The sequence below is a fragment of the Notamacropus eugenii genome, chromosome 2, assembly GCF_028372415.1.
Source record: "Notamacropus eugenii isolate mMacEug1 chromosome 2, mMacEug1.pri_v2, whole genome shotgun sequence".
Taxonomy (NCBI): Eukaryota; Metazoa; Chordata; class Mammalia; order Diprotodontia; family Macropodidae; genus Notamacropus; species Notamacropus eugenii.
The window spans coordinates 104,748,464-104,767,929 of record NC_092873.1 but is presented as its reverse complement, the minus strand read 5'-3'; the positions used below and the strand labels follow the sequence as shown (position 1 = coordinate 104,767,929).

Below are 19,466 nucleotides of genomic sequence, written 5' to 3'. Positions count from 1 at the left end.
AGGTTTTCCTACCTAAATGAGTGTGCACTTTATTCTTTTCTTTAGTGGAATGTGATGAGAGTAGACTTCATGTTTTTCTCTCACCTCCCCTCTTTATCCCTCCACTAATGAGTCTTTTGATTGCCTCTTTTATGAGAGATAATTTGCCCCATTCCATTTCTCCCTTTCTCCTCCCAATATATTTCTCTCTCATTGCTTGATTTCATTTTTTTTTAAGATATGATCCCATCCTCTTCAATTCACTCTGTGCACTCTGTCTCTATGTATGTGTGCGTGTATGCATGTGTGTGTGTGTAATCCCACCCAGTACCCAGATACTGAAATGTTTCAAGAATTACAAATATTGTCTTTCCATGTAGGAATGTAAACAGTTCAGCTTTAGTAAGTCCCTTATGACTTCTCTTTGCTGTTCACCTTTTCATGGTTCTCTTCATTCTTGTGTTTGAAAGTCAAATTTTCTTTTCAGCTCTGGTCTTTTCATCAAGAATACTTGAAAATCCTCTATTTCATTGAAAGACCATTTTTTCCCCTGAAGTATTATAGTCAGTTTTGCTGGGTAGGTGATTCTTGGTTTTAGTCCCAGTTCCTTTGACTTCTGGAATATACTGTTCCATGCCCTTCGATCCCTTAATGTAGAGGCTGCTAGATCTTGTGTTATCCTGATTGTATTTCCACAATACTTGAATTGTTTCTTTCTAGCTGCCTGCAGTATTTTCTCCTTGACCTGGGAACTCTGGAATTTGGCCACAATGTTCCTAGGAGTTTCTCTTTTTGGATCTCTTTCAGGCGGTGTTCTGTGGATTCCTTGAATATTTATTTTGCCCTCTGGTTCTAGAATCTCAGGGCAGTTTTCCTTGATAATTTCATGAAGGATGATGTCTAGGCTCTTCTTTTAATCATGGCTTTCAGGTAGTCCCATAATTTTTAAATTGTCTCTCCTGGATCTATTTTCCAGGTCTGTTGTTTTTCCAATGAGATATTTCACATTATCTTCCATTTTTCCATTCTTCTCTCTTTGTTCTGTGATTTCTTGGTTTTGCATAAAGTCATTAGCCTCCATCTGTGCCATTCTAATTTTGAAAGAACTATTTTCTTCAGTGAGCTTTTGAATCTCCTTTTCCATTTGGCTAATTCTGCTTTTGAAAGCATTCTTCTCCTTATTGGCTTTTTGAACCTCTTTTGCCAATTGAGTTAGGCTAGTTTTTAAGGTGTTAAGTTCTTCAACATTTTTTTGGGTCTCCCTTAGCAGGGAGCTGATCTTCTGTTCATGCTTTGACTTCATGTCTCTCATTTCTCTTCCCAGCTTTTCCTCCACCTCTCTAACTTGATTTTCAAAATTCTTTTTGAGCTCTTCCATGGCCTGAGCCCATTGGGTGGGCTGGGACACAGAAGCCTTGATTTCTGTGTCTTTGCCTGATGGTAAGCATTGTTCTTCCTCATCAGAAAGGAAGGGAGGAAATGCCTGTTCGCCAAGAAAGTAACCTTCTATAGTCTTATTTCTTTTCCCTTTTCTGGGCATTTTCCCAGCCAGTGACTTGACCTCTGAATATTTTCCTCACACCCACCTCACCTCCTGATCCTCCCAGCCCGTGTTTGTGGTCTGAGATTCAAATGCTGCTTCCAGCCTCAGGGCTTTTGGCGGGGGCAGGGCTGCTATTCAGTATGAGATTATGATCTGGTGCTGAGATCGGGGCAGGGCCACCTCTCAGGCTCAGTTCCCTCAGGGGGTTTATGCGCAGACCTTCCGCAATGGATTCAGGCTCCCGCCCGCTTGGGGAGCCCCTGTCTGCAGTCGCCTCTCAGCTTCTACCTCCCGGGGGGGGCCTGAATTATGGGGGCACCCCACTCCCCTCTCGACCCGCCAAAGAGACTCTCTCACCCACCCCTGTCACCTGTGGGTGGAGGGACTTGTGCGGCCGCTGGAGATCCCGTCCCTGAAGCCTGCTCGGATCTGTTTCTCTCGGTGCCGCAGCCGTGGCCGCAGCAGGTCTGGGCTGGGCTTTGTGTCTGCAGCGCGACGGATCTTTTGCGAGAGGTTTGCAGATCCCTCTGTGGGTGGAGGGACCCGCGTGGCCGCTGGAGATCCTGTCTCTGAAGCCTGCTCGGATCTTTTCCTCTCGGTGCCGCGGCCGCGGCAGGGCTGCACTCAGCTCCCAGTCCCGGCGCCCAGTCCGCAGCGCGAAGGACCCCCCCGCGAGAGGTTTGCAGGTCTCTCTGGAACAGAAATCTCCCTCGCTCCAATGTTCCGTGGCCTCTGGGTGCGGAATTGGCCGTGAGTTACTTCCCTGTAGCCATTCTATGGGTTGTGGGTTCAGAGCTATGTGTATGTGCGTCTTTCTACTCCGCCATCTTGGCTCCGCCCCAACAGTTCCATTTCTTCCCATGCTTTTCAGTGTTTTCAGTAGGAATGGGTGTTGTATTTTGTCAAAAGCTTTTTCTGCATCTATTGAGATAACCTTGTGGTTTCTGTTAGTGTTGTTGTTCATATGATCAATAATGTTAATATTCTTTCTAATATTGAACCAGCCCTGCAATCCTGGTATAAATCCTGTCTGATCATAATGTATTCTCTTTGTGATAAGTTGCTGTATTCATTTTGCTAATATGTTACTTAAAATTTTTGCATCTATATTCATTAGAGAAATTGGTGTATAATTTTCTTTTCCTGATTTGTCTCTTCCTGGTTTAGGTATTAGAACCATATTTGTATCATAAAAAGAATTTGGGAGGACTACTTCTTTGGCAATTTTCCCAAATAGTCTATATAATATCAGAATTAACTGTTCTTTAAATATTTGATGGAATTGACTTGTAAATTCATCTGGCCCTGGAGATTTTTTCCTAGAGAGTTCATTTACGGCCCATTTAATTTCCTTTTCTGAGATGAGGCCATTTAAGTACTCAACTTCTTGTTCTGTTAATCAGGGCAATTTATATTTTTTAAAATAATCATCCATCTCATTTAGATTGTCAAATTTATGGGCATACAGTTGAACAAATTAATTTCTAACTATTGTTTTAATTTCCTCCTCATTTGAGGTGAGTTCACCCTTTTTCAGTTTGATATTGATATTTTGGTTTTCTTCTTTTTTAAATCAAATTGACCTAAGGTTTATCAATATTATTGGTTTTTTTCATAAAACCAACTCTTAGTTTTATTTATTAGTTCAATAGTTTTCCTAATTTCAATTTTATTAATCTCTCCTTTGGTTTTCAGTATTTCTAATTTGATATTTACTTGGGGATTTTCAATTTGTTCTTTTTCAAGCTTTTTCAACTGCATGCCTGATTTATTGATCTCCTCTTTCTATGTTTTATTTATGTAGACATTCAAAGATATAAAGCTTCCCCTAAGAACTGCTTTTTCAGTATCCCATAAGATTTGGTAGTTTGTCTCATTATTGTTATTCTCTTGAATGAAGTTGTTGATTGTTTCTGTGATTTGTTGCTTAACCCACTCCTTCTTTAGGATTAAATTATTTACTTTGCAATTAATTTTATGTCTGTCTTTCCATGGCTTGGTATTACATGTGGTTTTTATTGCATTATGATCTGAGAAGGATGCATTGACTATCTCTGCCTTTCTACAGTGGATTATTAGGTTTTTTATGCCCTAGTACCTGGTCAATTTTTGTATATGTGCCATGTTCCTTTGAGAACAAGGCATATTCCTTTCTATCTCCATTTAATTTTCTCCAGAAATCTATGATATCTACCTTATCCATAGTTTTATTCATCTCCTTAACTTCTTTCTTGTTTATTTTAAGGTTAGATTTATCAAGTTCAGAGAAGGGGAGGTTGAGGTCCCCCACTAGTATAGTTTTGCTGTCTATTTCCTCCTGCAACTCCCTTAACTTCTCCTTTAAGAATTTGGATGCTATGCCACTTGAAACATATACATTTAGTAATGATATTGGTTCATTTTCTATGGTGCCTTTTACCAGGATATAGTTTCTTTCCTTATCTCTTTTGATTAGATCTATTTTTGCTTTTGCTTTGTCTGAGATAAGGATTGCTTTTCTTACATCAGCTGAAGCACAATACATTCTGCTCCAACCTTTTTCCTTTACCCTGTGTGTATCCCCTCGTTTCAAATGTGTTTCTTGTAAACAACATATTTTTGGATTATGGCTTTTAATCCATTCTGCTATCCATCTCCGTTTTATGGGAGAATTCATCCCATCCACATTCACGGTTATGATTACTGTCTGTGTCTTTCCCTCCATCCTCTTTCCCACCGTTTGCGATTTTAGTTCTCCCTTCTTCCTTCCCCTCCACAATAGAGTTTTAATTTTTTACCACCACCTCCCACAGTCTTCCCTTCGTTCTTTCAGGCCCCCTCTCTTTTACTGCCCTTTACCCTTACTTCTTCTTCCCTCCCTTTTAGCCTCCCCTCCCCTTTCTTTTCCCCTTCCCCTCCTACTGCTTATAGAGCTAGTTAGATTTATATACTTAAGTTTGTTTTTCCTTCCTTGAACCAAATCAGATGAGAGTACCTTTCAAACAATGCTCCCTCCCCTGTTTCCCTCTACTGTAATATAATTTTGTACTTCTTCCTGTGATATAATTTACCATTTTCTGCTTCCTCCTTTTCAAATCTCTGGTTACAATCTCTTTGCATGTTTAAATCACATTTTTATCATCATAGGATGATAAAGTTTTAAAGTTTTAAAAGTTTTAAAAACAAATGATAAATTTTTTTTTACATATGCCTGGGGAAAAATAAAATACTATATAGTACCTTAAAAATACATTTAACATGATAGAACCCAAACAACTCTGCTTGTCTTGGGCCCTTTTGTGAAAAAATGTTTTACTGATGCTCCTTCCCTCCCTCCCTCCCTCCCTCCCTCCTTCCTTCCTTCCTTCCTTCCTTCCTTCCTTCCTTCCTTCCTTCCTTCCTTCCTTCCTTCCTTCCTTCCTTCCTTCCTTCCTTCCTTCCTCTCTTTCTTTCATCAATATCACTACCCATTAGTCATTTAAACCTAAACCAAAAACTTCCTTACCCCCATAGCTAGAAGCCTTGTGTCTCTGGGTTGTGACTGAAATGTATGTCTGATCCCATGCCTCAGTCCCATCACCTCTTTGCCAAGAAATGGGAAGCACTTCAGCTTGTGTCTCCTAGAGTCTTGATGAATTAATGCACTGACCTGACATCTGAAGTGTTTCAGATCTTTTTTCCTTCAGATTATTGTTGTCATCCTCAAAACTTGTCTCCTTACCCTTCTCTCTTTACTCTGCATTAGTTAAACAGTGTTTCCTGAGATTCACTAGATCTGCCCCTTTCATACTTCTTACAGCCCAAGGACACACTTTTTTTCTCATAGAATAGAATTTGCTCAGTCATTTCTCAAATACTGGCACCCACTTTGTCTCCAGGTATCTGCTACAGCAAAAAGTGCTGATATGTGTATACACAGACATACACACATATATCACATACTTATGTGTATATGTGTATGTATGTTTATATATACATATATATGAATGTATGTTGGTGTGTGTGTGTTTATCTCACCTGTGTATCTTCTTTCTTGCATTTCTTTGAGGCATAAGTCTAGTGCTGTTTTTCTGGGTCAGTGTAGGATATATAGTTTACTGATATTTTTGAATTGAATTATATATTTCCTTCTTTCTTTTAAAAAATACATTTTCAATCAGCAAAAATTTTCATTTTCTACTTCCCAAACCTATTCTTCTCCTATACAAATGAGGTGCAAGAGGAAGAATTGACACAGAGGAATTAGATGGTGGAAGGAGGGCTATTAGTTCTGGAAACCTACTTTCATTCAGAATGTCTCTGAGGGAAAAACACATACACATCTAGAAAAGTATAAAATTCTTCTAAACTTAGAAATAAAACTCTAAGTGGATGGGCATGGGGGAGAGGATAAAGAAGAGATCTTTATAGGAAAGGGTAAAGGAATGGGGGATATAGAAGGGTGTTTAGATTTAGGGGAATGGGAGAATAAGTGAAGGATTGCTAGAGTGGGAGAGCAGGTTAAGTAATAAGAGACCAAGATAGCAGGTAGAAGAGGGGCAACTAGGTGGCACAGGGAATGGAGCACCCACCGACCCTGGAGTCAGGAAGACCTGAGTTCAAATCTGACCTCAGACACTTGACACTTACTAGCTGTTTGACGTTGGGCAAGTTACTTAACCCTGATTGCCTAGCCTTCCCTTTCCAAAAAAAAAACCAAAAAAAAAAAAAAAACAAACAGAAAGAGAGAGAGAGAGAGAGAGAGAGAGAGAGAGAGAGAGAGAGAGAGAGAGAGAGAGAGAGAGAGACTGCTCTTTCTGAAGTGACCAAGGATCTACCTCTCAATTAACAACGCTGATGGTCTTTTCTAAGGCTTCATCCTTCGTGAGCTTTCCGCTGAATTTGACCCTGGCAGCCACCCTCATCTCCTGTGTATTGTCTCTTCTTTGGGTTTTTGTGATTCTTCTACCTCTTGGTTCTCTCCTTACCTATAGATCACTCTTTCTCAGTCCCCTTTGAAGGCTTATCATCCACAGCATATGCCCTAAATGAGGATGTTTCCTACAACTCTTTCCTGGACTCTCATATATCCTTTCTCTCCTTTTCGTGACTTCATCAGCTCCTGTATAGTTAATTCCCATCTCTGTTCAAATGACTCAGATCTGTTTCTTCTGCTCCAGTCTCTGTCCATCACATGATGCCTCCTGGATATTTCAAGCCAAATGTCTCTAAACTTTCTTAAACACATGTCCAAAATTGAAATCATTGCTTTCTCCCCAAACCAAAAACTCTTTCAAACTTTCCCATTCCTCATGAACATAACACAATTCTCCCAGTCTCATGGTTCATGACCTTGGTTTCATCTTCAATTCTTCATTTTGCCTCCTCCCACACCCCAAAGCGTAACATCTCTTTGATGTGGTAGGAGAAAGATGACATGACTGAGGAAAAAATAGTTAGAACTTTTGAGGAAATCAAGTTATTAAGCAATGTGTGCCAATTACTCAACCAACCTGGAGCAGAGCTCCTCAGCTTAGGGTTGGACCCCAGTAGAGTAAGAGAAAGATTTTTGTATATGAAAAGCAAGTAAATAAAGCCAATGTATTAAAAGGAAACAAAACAACATTAGGTAACTTTAACTCTAATTGGAGGAAGGATTAGGGACTTTCCAAGTTGAAAGTGGAGAGCTAACAGGTGTAATTCTCTAAAATCAAAAAAAGAAGTGTCCCCCGACCCAAGTGTCTATGAACAATCAAAGGGATGTGGAAATAATAAATGATTGATTATAAGGTGGTGCTTTTCAGATAAGACGTATGGGTGGTTTAGGATATTCAATTGTGAGAAAACTCCTTGCCTCATTCTCTGGATCTGTCCTTGTTTCTGGTCACCACAACCTTGGGTATTAGTGAAGGATCTCTAAGAAGCAGGAGAGCTGGTCCAGCTTCCAAGCCATGCAGGGCTAGGTTCAAACAATGAAATAAGGTTTTCTCCCAATTCCCACAATTGAATAGATTTTTCTCACAAGAAAGGAATTGAACTCTGCCCATATGGGAATAGAAAAGGAATTGATCTAGCTCTAAAATTGAGTCACACGATGGGGTCAGTGTGGTTCATTTGGTTCCCACAATTCAACACTTGCTGACCTAATCTCCTCAGTTTCTTCCTACATACAACCCTTTCTGTGCAGACCCTCATCATCCTCACCAAGATTATTATGATGGCCTCCTAATCACTATCCCTGTTCCAACTCTTTGTTCACTCCAGACAGTCTATCACACACCTAAAAATAGGTTTTTACTTGAGAGCAAACTGACTAAGTCACTTCTCTTCTCAATAGATGGCACTGACTCCCTATTGCTTGTATGATCACTTAGAACTTCCTCTTTTTATTCTTTCACAATCTGACTTGAACCCTCTCTTATATGACAATACTCTCCATCCTGTACTCTGTGATCTGCCCAAAGTGGCCTTTTCCTCATACACTGTACCATCTCCCATCTCTTGGCCTTTTCCATCATCATCCTCCATTCCTAGAATACATTCCCTCCATCATTTGTCTCATGGATCCTCTCTTTCTTTAAGGCCCAGCTCAAGCACCACTTTCTAGTTGAAACCTTTCCTGATCCCCCCAAATGCCAGCGTCTTCCCCCCATCTTCCATTCATTTCTATTCGTATTGTCTATATTTTTATGGACACTAGTCACTCCTATTTGAATTTAAAACTGGGGATGGTTCCATTCTTTATATGCTCAGCACCTAGCATGGTACCGAGCACACAATAAGCATTTAATAAATGCCTGTTTGATTGAGTCTCTTTGGGGAAGTACAACAGTGCACAGAGAAGGAGACAGTTAAGTATAAAAAAGCAAGGAATGCAGGAGTTGGGGGTGGAAGGCGACAGAAGGCTCTTCAAATGTGTGGAGGTGGGAGACGAAATGCTGTGTTTGGGGAGTAGCAAGTGGGCTGTTTTGACTAAAACATAAATTGTGTGTGAGGGGGAATAATGGGAGCTGCTGCGAAGATAATTTGGGGTCACAATGGAGAGGGGTCTACATGCCAAGGTTAGGGTTTTGAAATTTCCCCAAGGGTCCACCACAACTTCTTCAGGAGATGAGTTAGGTGATCAAGCTTTCTAAAAATTATTTTGTCCTTTTTGGGATGGATGCTAAATGATATTAATCAGTAAGTAAACATTATTAAGACCTTACTATGTGCCAGGCACTGTGTTGATTGCTAGTTTTCATATAAAAAGCAGCCATTTTCTGTCCCAGAGGAGCTTATGTTCCAGGAGGAGGAAAATATAAGACATGTCTAGGAGGGTGATTGAGAGAGGGAGCCTGGTCCAGCACACACAGGAATCATAAGCAGAGCCCTACATAGCACAGCATGTCTCCATGCCCCTTTCAGTATCTGAGGTAATATTGATTTGACTATTGTTCACTGATCAAATGGGAGAGAGGTGTGTGACCCCTAGAGGTATGAAAGGTCTGTCACCTGCCCAGGTCTCTGTAGAGGGGCCAGGAAGGGGGATGCAAAGATACACTGGAGGGATAAGGATCAGAGAGTGGGTCAAATTCCACTGAGGAAGACTTTGGGTGGTTATTGGAGAAAATTTCCCAGGAGTATTTATGTGGGAGGCTGGGTGTAGTTGAGACTTACCTATGACCCAACAGACAGTGCAGGTCTGGGAACATGAAGTTCTGGGTTCAACTCTTGCCTCCATTCCTGATTTGTGGTGTGACCTTGGAAAAGTTGCTTGCCTTCTCAGGATATCAGAAGGGGTGGGGCTGAACATACACAGGAAGGGCAGCTGAATATTGGCTACGTTCTCATTGGTCAAGCCCAAGATGCGGTAAAGGATTCGAGGGCTGTGGTGTCCATCAGAGCTGACCCACCCCAGGGCGTCTCGTCAGAACACTTCATGGAGCAGAGAAAGGTCGAGTGTCACTTTGTGAATGGGACAGAGCACGTGCGGTATGTACTGAGATGCATCCATAATAGGGAAGAGATCCTGCGCTTCGACAGTGATGTGGGAAAGTTTGTGGCACTGACAGAGCTGGGCCGGCCTGAGGCTGAGTATTGGAACAGCCAGAAGAACATCCTGAAGTATAGACAAGATCAAGTGAACACTTACTGCAGGCCCAACTACCAGGCTGTTAAAGTCTTTTCACAGAGCAGGAACGGTGAGTGTGTACATCCAGGAGGGAAGGGAGGGACCAGGGTGAGCCCAGCAGGGACCCAGTGAGAGAGGAGAGAACTGGAGAGGGCAGGCATCATGGGAAAGGGGCAGAGCAGGGAGGGAAGAGAAAAGAAAGCACTGGAAGGGGGAAAGGGGAGAAGAGAGAGGTGGAAGTTGTGGTAGGAGGGCAGCAGATAGGGAGGAGAGAAGGTGGGGGGAGTCATAGGAGCAGATACAGGGACAAAGGCCACCAGAGCAGGGGAGAGAAAAGGGGAAACAGGAATGGAGAAAGGGAAAGAGGATGAATTGAGAGAGAGGAGAAAGGGAGGGGATCAAGAAGTGTGGAGTAGAGAAGGAAGATGGGGTGGGAGAGAGATTGGGAAGAAAGGGATGATGAAGGGGAAGGAAGAAGAATGGGGAGAGGTAATTGGATGAGGGAGACAAAAGGAGGGATGAGAAAGACAAGAGGTAGAGAAATGAAAGAGAAAGGAAACAGAGATAGTGGGGAGAAATTAGGAACAGAAAAAACTGAGATAAGTGAAGGAGACAAGGGAGGGAAGAGAGAGAAGAAAGGGGAGAATGAATGGAGGAGAAAGAGGGTAGGGACAGAGGGAAAGGGGAAGAAACCCTCTTGGGCCAGCATGGGTTCTGATTCCTTGAGTCCTTTTTCCTCAGTCAAATTCAGATTTTCTTTTTTGAGAATTTTTGAAATTAAATTTATTTTCAGTTTTCAACATTCACTTCCATATAACTTTGAATTTCAAATGTTCTCTCTATCTACCCCTACCCCCATCCCAGAACAGTATATATTTTGATGACCTTTTCCTCCAATCTGCCCTCCCTTCTATCACCCCAACCCCTTATCCCTTTCCCTTCTATTTTCCTGTAGGGCAAGATAGATTTCTATACCCCATTGCTTATATATCTTATTTCCTAGTTGCATGTAAAAACAATTTTTAACATTCATTTTTTAAAGCATTGAGTTCCACATTCTCTCCTTTCCCTTCTCCCCATCCATCCTCATTGAGAAGACAAGCAATTCGGTATAGGTTACACATGAGTAGTCATGCAAAACACAGCCATAATAGTCATGTTCTGAAAGATTAACTATTCTATCCCTCTATTCCGTCCAGCCCTCTATTTATTCTATACTCTCCTTTGACTTGTCTGTCTACAAAAGTGTTTGCTTCTGATTAGCCCTTTTCCCAATTTACCTTCCCTTCTAATATGCCCCCTCTCCTATCCTCTTCCCCTTGCTTTGCTGTATGGTAAGATAAGCTTCTATACTCAATTGAGTGTGTATGTTATTCCCTCCTGAAGACAAATCTGATGATAGGAAGCTCACCTTATCCTTCTTCTCCTCCATTGTAAAAGTTCTTTCTTGTTTCTTTTATGTGAGATGATTTACTACATTCTATCTCTCCCTTTCTCTTTCTCCTAGTATGTCCCTCTCAACAATTTTATCTTCTTTTTTTAGATACCATCCCTTGTTATTTAGCTCACTCTGTGCCCTCTGCCTCTATAATTCTTGGAAGTCCTCTATTTCGCTGAAATTCCATTTTCTCCTGAGGTTTTATACTCAGTTTTGCTGGGTAGGTGATTCTTGGTTTTAATCCTAACTCCTTTGAAATCCATAATATCATATTAGAAGCCCTTCAAAGCCTTAGTGTAGAAGCTACTAAATCTTGTATTTTCCTGATTGTATTTCCATAATACTTGAATTGTTTCTTTCTGGCTGCTTGTCATATTTTCTCCTTGACCTGGGAACTCTAAAATTTGGCTACAATATTCTTAGTGGTTTTCATTTTGAGATCTCTTTCAAGAGGTGATTGGTGGAGTCTTTCCATTTCTATTTTACCCTCTGGTTCTACAATACCAGGGCAGTTTTCCTTGATAATTTTTTGAAAGATGATATCTAGGCTCTTTTTTTGATCATAGCTTTCAGGTTATCCAATAATTTTAAAATTATCTCTCCTCAATCTGTTTTCCAGGTCAGTTGTTTTTCTGATAAGATACTTCATATTTTCTTCTATTTTTTCATTCTTTTGTTTTGTTTTATATTTTCTTGATTTCTCATAAAGTCATTAGTTTCTCTTTGCTCCATTCTAATTTTGAAGAAATTATTTTCTTCAGTGAGCATTGGGACCTCTTTTCCCATTTGGCCCATTCTACTTTTTAAGGCATTTTTCTTCTCATTGACTTTTTGGACCTCTTTTGCCATTTGGGTTAGTCTGATTTTAAAAGTGTTATTTTCTTCAGCATTTTTTGAGTTTCCTTTAGCAAACTGTTGGCTCATTTTTTTTTTATTTTCTTGTATCGATCTCATTTCTCTTCCCAATTTTTCCTCTACTTCTCTTATTTGATTTTCAAATTTTTTTTGAGTTCTTCCATTGCCTGAGAACAATTCCTATTTTTGTTGGAGGCTTTGGATGCAGGAACTTTGGCTTTGTTGTCTTCTTCTGGTTGTGTGTTTTGATCTTCCTCATCATCAATGACCTAAGAAAATACCTCTTCACTGAGAAAGTAAGAATCTGTGTCCTGTTTCTCTTTCCTCCATTTGCTCATTTCCCCAGCCAATTAATTTACTTTGCAACTCTTAGTTAAGTGAAGGACTGCAGTAGCAGTGTCCACTTTAGCAGTGGCTGCCACCACCATGAGGCTATGACCAAGGCTGGACCAGGGGTCAGATCATGCTCTCTTCTCAGTCAGGTGAGAGTCCCTTCTCACTGATCTTCAAAGCTGGTGTTTGTGGGTTGAGAAGTCTGGAAACTGCAGCAGCTGTCATTGATTCAGTTTCCTAGGCCTGCTCCAGCTCTGTTCACACTTGTGCAGCCCATGCTGAACTCCACTCAGCTCTCAGCTGGGTGCAATACACCCTTCCTGTGGAATTTCCATATTGTTTTGGGCTGGAAATTTGCTTCAGTCTTTCATTTTGTGGCTTCTGTTGCTCTAGAATTTGTTTAGAGTCAATTTTAAAATTTTTATGAGAGGCTTGGGAGAAGAGCTCAACAAGTCCCTGCTTCCACTCTTCCGTCTTGGCTCCAAACCCCAAATTCAGATGCTTTTACCTCTCCTAATTCAAATGGGGATACATTGCACTGGGGATAAGCCAAGAACCCTTCACCAATGAACAACTAACATTCACACAATGTTAAAATCATTAATAGGCATCTAGGTAGCCAGGCTTCATCTTCCTCATCTTTCTGAGTTCAAGTCTGACTTCAGAAACTTCTTAGATCTGTGACCCTGGGCAAGTCACTTAACCTTGTTTGCCTAAGTTCCTTAAGTTGGTCTAGGTTACAAACGATCTGCAAAAGTACCTGGAGAAGGAAATGGCAAACTCTTCCAGTATCTTTGTCAAGAAAACCCCAAATGGGGTAACAGAGAGTTGAACATGACTAAAAAATGAGAGAAAACATCAAAGTGGTTAATATAAAATTAAATCCCCCAAGTTCTTAGTTTCCAGGTGTCATTAGCTTTTTAAAATCTTAAATACAACTGTTCCTTTTTTAATGTCTGAAATTCAGCTCAGCAGAGGCTTCCCATGCTCTGCTCTCTCCTGTCTCAGCCACATTCTCTCCCTCCCTTCTCCCTCCAGCCTTCTCTAATGTCACAAACACTTTCAACTGAGACCTCATCACTGAAGTTGTTTTTCTCCAGTGAGCCAGACATATTTCTGCTTCTACCATGGCCCCTAGACTGTGGGTCAGGATGCTCAGGTTTCTACTGGTCCTAGATGTTTTCCACAATTTCCCTGATTCAAAATTTCTTCAGTGGATTGACAATATCTCTTAATATTTGGGCTGGAAATCTTTCTGAAAATAGTCTAGTCCTATCATCTGCTTTTGGAAATAATCCCTTCAAAGAATCTATTTATAATGAGAAATCTTGCCTGCTAATTTTCCCCCATATCACTGAATCCTGATGAGCTGGTGCTGTGATAATTCAACTTTATGAACTGCTTGGGATACATCCTGCTAGTTCAGATTTCTAGTCTTAGGGGAAGTTTAAATGTCTACCAAGATGTCCATTTCTGGCCCTGGGGAGGAGACTTGAGGCTGGTTATGGATCAGGTGACAGAGGTAGGGGTTGGATAGGAAGACCTGCTCCCTCATTCAAGATCTTTCTTCTTTCTTCCAGCTGAACCTGAGGTGATTGTGTATCCATCAAAAATGGCTCCCCTGGGATATCACAACCTGCTTGTCTGCTCTGCCACTGGTTTCTATCCTGGAGACATTGAGGTCAAGTGGTTCCTGAATGGGCAAGAGGAGACAGCTGGGGTTGTGTCCACAGGCCTGATCAGCAATGGAGACTGGACCTACCAGATCTTGGTGATGCTAGAAATGACCCCCAAGCACGGAGATGTCTACACCTGCCAAGTGAAGCACTCTAGCCTTCAGAGACCTGTCACCTTGGACTGGAGTGAGATAGAGCTCCCTCACCTTCCAGTTCTGACATTGTCATGACATGGAGCTAGCTCTGAGGTCCCCTCAGTGTGTATCCTTTGCCCTGTTTTCTTCTGCTCTGGGCTAATACAGATCTCATGTTGTGGCATCTACCCTCCCCTCTTTCCCCAGCCCAGCTCTGTAAGGGCAGTGCTGACTGAAGAGTGATGGAAACCTTACCTTGTCAATGTCCTCACTGGCCCCTGCCCTGGCAGCCGGCCTCCCTGGGGTACTTTGTGATCTGCCTATAGACCCCTTCCCCTGGGGTAGGGTTACTAGCCTTTGTACATCCATCCCTTCCTTTGTTAAACTGGATTTAGCCAAATTCTCAGGCTCACCTCAGACCCATCTGCTCCCCACATCAGGCTGCTCCTGGAGGGAAAGTTTTGATGTCTACTGTCTTTTCTCCCCAGAAGCACACTCAAAATCTGCCCAGAGTAAGATGCTGAGTGGAGTTGGGATCCTCTTGCTGGGCCTGATCTTCTTGGGGGTTGGCCTCATTGTCCACAAGAGGAGTCAGAAAGGTGAGATAGTTTGGATTAACTCCTGAGGCCCCCTGACCTCCATGATCTCCTCCAGGGGAGAGAGGACATTTGATTGTGCTAGAAATCTGGCCCCAGGGCAGAGTGGTCTGGCTCTGGTTTTAACTCTTCATCCCCAGGAACTTATAGAACATGTTGAAGGGACCAGCTCCCAGGGTTCAAAAGTCTTTAGGAATCACATATGCATTGGTAGAAACAGTCATGGGAGGGGTCTCAGGTTCCAGTCTTTAACTTGCCATTCTCCCTCCCCCCATCTATTTCCACATTTGTAGATGGATAAAGTATTGTTTAAATGCTTCCTCTGTGGTGTCAGGTACTGTGTTAAGCAGTGTTAGGAGCCCCATGTCCTGCTGTCCTCTGCACCTTGGTGCCCTTCGCTTCTGTAACTCAAAGATTTATAAGAAATTGTATGTCTGTCTCTCTTCCTTCCTTTCCCAGGAAATCAGACTTCACAACCAACAGGTAAGATCTTATAGCTATAGTTCTCTTACAAGGTTCTTGTAGCTCTAGTCTCTGCCTAGTGGGGCCTAAAGTTAAGAAGAAACCTGGGGGTCCTTAGTGGGAAGAAGTGTTTCTATTTCGAGTTCAGACCCCCATGTAGACTCTTCTATGGTTGTTCTGTTTTTCTGCAGGGCTCCTCAGCTGATTCCTGAGGGTTTGTCTTCTGGAACTATTGCCTCTCCTCAGCCTCCCTCCCATATTTGGAGGCTCTCTGCTTGTGCCCAGATCTCCAGGAGGTTATTCCTACTGAAACCTTCCCTGGAATAGGGCCTTCCCTGTACCTTTGATTTTATTTAGATTCTTAGCATTTCTCCAACAGAGATTCAAAGAGCCCTCCATTCTCCTTTGTTCCTGAACCCATGTTTTGTCCATTTTTTCCCTTGTGCCTTTACCCCAATAATTAGAAGATTGAGAGACAACTGGCCCTTGGTGACATGGAGACAAAGTGATGGGAGCACAGAAGGAAACTTCAGCATTTGGGATTTATAGAATCTGTCAAAGTGTGAAATACCTCTAGAGGTGCAGATTACTCACACCTTTTTATCCTCTTGTCCATTTTCTTCCATGATTCTTGTAGAGGCTGAGTAACCAGTTTGCTGGTGGCCTCCCTCGGTTTCTTGGTATTACATAGAAACCAATGGCTCTCCCAGGCTCTGTGCCTAGAAATCCTTAACTTTCGCATGTGATGAGCCCCCCTCATTACAGTGATACATCTCTCTGAAGACTTTCCTGCTAACACTTCTGCTCAGTTCTTCTTTGGTCATGTGCTATAGCCTATGCTTGCTATCATGAGTCTCTCCATTGCACTTACAAAAAAATTAAAGTTTTAGTAATACTTTCTGCATTTATGTTTATTCATTGCTTAATATATACCCTACCCCCTTTGACCTTCCTCATAACAAAATTACTCAAAAATTCCATAGTAACTCTCACATTGGTCACATATATTCAACAGTATATGCAACAATATGATCTCAGAATCAAGGGCACCAAAATTTTGACAGTTTTGAGCATGATTTCAAATTGTTTTTCACAATTGTTTTACCTGTTCACAGCTCTGCAAATAGGGCATCAACTTGCCTATCTTTGTTTAGTACTGTCCACACTGACCATTTATCACCTTGGAAAATTTGCTGCTATAAAAGCAAGCTTCTTGACATATACAACAAGACCTATTATTATAGGTTCTTAGATATGCTTTTCTAAAAGGAAAGGTAACTTTGAGGGGTCAACAATCAGTTTAATCAAGCACATACACGTCATTCACTTAGTTCAGGGGAAAAAAGTCAGAGCCCTGAACTTCAGAGAAAATACAGAGAAATAAAGATCAACATATAGACCAAACTGCCTGATCATACATAGTTATGAGAGACAGAAACACCAACCTCTGGTTTTTTAGAGCCTGGGCAGGGAAGGGGTAGGCTCCTTAGATTTATACAGTTTTCAGAGCTAGAGAGTACGACCACCCTGGAGAACCAGTGCCTTATTAGAAAATTAGCAAAAGGTGTGGGCCTCCCCTAATCAAGCTTCCCTTAATGGGCGAGCCCATTAATGGGTGGGGAAGATCTTTAACTCTCTGATTAACATTTCAGCTGGGGAAGAGGTGAAACCTCAAAGTTATTTTAATGTCCATTTCTTTCATTGTTTGTGATCTGGAATAACTTGAAAACTATTCATTTCCTTTGACCACTTACATACTGGCAAAAGCTCTTGGCTTTATATATTAGTACTCATTCCCCACTTGTCTTGATAAAAGACCTTTATCAGAGACTTTTGATGCAAGGACATTTTCCCCCCATCAACAATTCCTTTAGGTCTTGATCTTGTCATGCAAAGACTTCTCAGTTGTGGGTAATCAAAATTCTTTTTCTTCTCTGGATTTACTCTAAGTCTTAATTAGTTATCGGTTCTCCCCTTGGCCACAGTTGTGAAATCTACTTCCAGCCATTTCCTGGACCTTTGGTAGAAGTTTGTTAGCTTTTTATTAGTGACAGTAACTGTGTCTTATCCAAGATCTCCAACCTCCTCCCCTCCCGGAATTCAGGATAAGTAGAAAATTGTTTTGTTTTTTAATTACCATGCCATTACTCAGAATGCTTAGCAGGAAATGCTTTCTAAATGAGTGATTTTTTTTGTGGGTCAGTTCATTTGGTCAGTTCATCATGATCATCATGCACAGAACTGACCTTTACCTAATGAATTTTATGGAAGGCCATTCTTGATCAGCAGCAGAAATATCAGGATGGATGGAAATGCGAATGCTGAGCCTCCTCTGCTCTGCATCCAAGTTGAATTCTTCTCCCTCTTGGAGAGTACAGTAATCTTTCAGTGTCCAAGCAGTAAATGGCAGCTGGGGAAATGTGGGGAGAGAGGAAACTCCCTAAAGGACTGGTAGGGGATGAGATACTTTTCCTTTGTGTGTAGAAACAATGTCATCTCTGACTTTGCTTCAGTTTTCAGGTTCCCATAGATTCTAATCCATTGGAATGTTTATCTTTCTTATCCCCACTAGTTCCTCCATTATTCCACATGAACTGTTGAAAAGTTATAGACAATTATTATTATTCTTAGAATCTAGGCAGTCAAACTCTTTCATTTGGGCTGATATGAATCTTATGGATAGGATCATCTTTTTTGGAAGCAAAGATCTCAGGAATTTAGGGATATAAAGTAATGGAGGGGAAAGCAATAAATCATGCAGGGAAGTAAGGAAGTAAATGATTGGTGGGAGCAGGTGAATCCCAAGGGAATTCTTTTTAGTCTCTCTGTAACCTGTCCATTTCCAAGGGAAATGCCCCTCTGATATATTCTTTGTTGAGAAAGCAATAGACCATGGTTTCTAGTACTTCAGTGTTTCCTTTGATACATTTTCTAGTAATCAATGCCCTTTGATTATTGATCACACATCTAGAGCTGGAAGAGATATCACTTCTCTCATGAAGACATGCCTCATGAAGTTATGCCCAAAGAGTTTTGAAATGCCAAAAACCTTTGACTCAGAAATACTACTATGAAGTTCATTTCCTTTTTTTTTAAAAAAAAATTATTGTATTTATTTATTTTTTAGATTTCTGCATTCATTTCCACAAAATTTTGAGTTCCAATTTTCCTCCCCATCTCTCCCCTCCCCCACCCCATAATACCTTGAATTTTGATCACTCCTTCCCTCAATGTACCCTCCATTCTATCACACCCCACCCTTCCCTTATCCCCATCTTCTCTCTTTTCTTGTAGAGCAAGATAAATTTCTATACCCCATTACTTGTGTTTCTTATTTCCCAGTTATATGCAATAATAATTCTCAACATTCATTTCAAATACTTTTAATTCCAACTTCTCTCCCTCCCTCCTTCCCTATCCATCCCCACTGAGAAGGCAAGCAATTCAATAGAGGCTATACATGTGTCGTTTTGCAAAAGACTTCCATAATAGTCATGTTGTGTAAGACTAACTATATTGCCCTCTGTCCTACCCTCTCTCCCCTCTTTTTTCTTTTCATTTGACCTAGTCCCTTCCCAAAAGTGTTTACTTCTAGTTACTCCCTTCTCCCATTTGCCCTCCCTTCTATCATCCCCCTCACCCCACTTGTCCCTTCCTCCCCTACTTTCCTGTAGTGTAAAATAGATTTTCATACCAAATTTAGTGAGCATGTTATTCCCTCCTTTAGCCATATATGAAGAGGGTAAGCTTCACTTTTCCCCTTTCACCTTCTCCCTTTTCTCCTACATTGAACCAGATTTTTCTTATCTCTTTTATGAGTTATAGCCTGCCCCATTCCATTTCTCCCTTTCTTCTCCCAGTATTTTCCTCCCTCACCTCTCAATTTTTATTTTATTTTTTATGGATATCATCTCTTTTGATTCAACTCAACTTGTATTCTCTATGTGTGTGTGTGTGTGTGTGTGTGTGTGTGTGTGTGTGTGTGTGTGTGTGTGTGTGTGTTGGAGGATATGAGTATAGAGGTGGATGGATCCCTAAAATTTATTCCAGAATTTTAAAGTCACAAATGGAAATTATGATCACATATTTGTACTCAATCTTCCCTTCCATACAAGTTCCATACTACCTTTCAGACAAGTTAGGATAACTCCCTGTGCTAACTTATACTTTGCAGTGGACACTCCTACTTGAATTGGAAAAGTTGGTCCATAGGCTTGGAATGGTTTTTCAGAAGGGTAAGGACTTCAGCTTATCAGACTTTTGGGTTTTCTTTCTTTACACAGCTTGGCTCTCTTTTCTATTCCACTTCCTCAACGTCTCTCACATCTGTCTTTTTCTCCATTCTCACAAATTCTACCCTATTTCAGACCTCTGTGATC

The 19,466-nt window shown here is 41.2% G+C and overlaps 1 protein-coding gene across 5 annotated transcripts in view; it reads left to right on the top strand.

The window, feature by feature from the left end:
- LOC140526165 (H-2 class II histocompatibility antigen, E-S beta chain-like) overlaps positions 1–19,466 on the top strand; it is a 131,762-nt gene that overhangs the window by 22,478 nt on the left and 89,818 nt on the right. For 2 of the 5 annotated variants that reach the window (XR_011974258.1, XM_072642147.1), the window contains exons 2-5: positions 9,322–9,663; positions 13,800–14,081; positions 14,518–14,628; positions 15,085–15,108. Coding sequence is in view for 4 of the 5 variants with exons in the window: in XM_072642147.1 (XP_072498248.1) it covers positions 9,322–9,663; positions 13,800–14,081; positions 14,518–14,628; positions 15,085–15,108 (759 nt within the window). In the remaining variant the exon portion in view is untranslated. Of the gene's footprint in view, positions 1–9,321; positions 9,664–13,799; positions 14,082–14,517; positions 14,629–15,084; positions 15,109–15,278; positions 15,983–19,466 lie in introns of those variants that run through there. The other 3 variants (XM_072642149.1, XM_072642146.1, XM_072642148.1) reach the window with 2 other exon arrangements.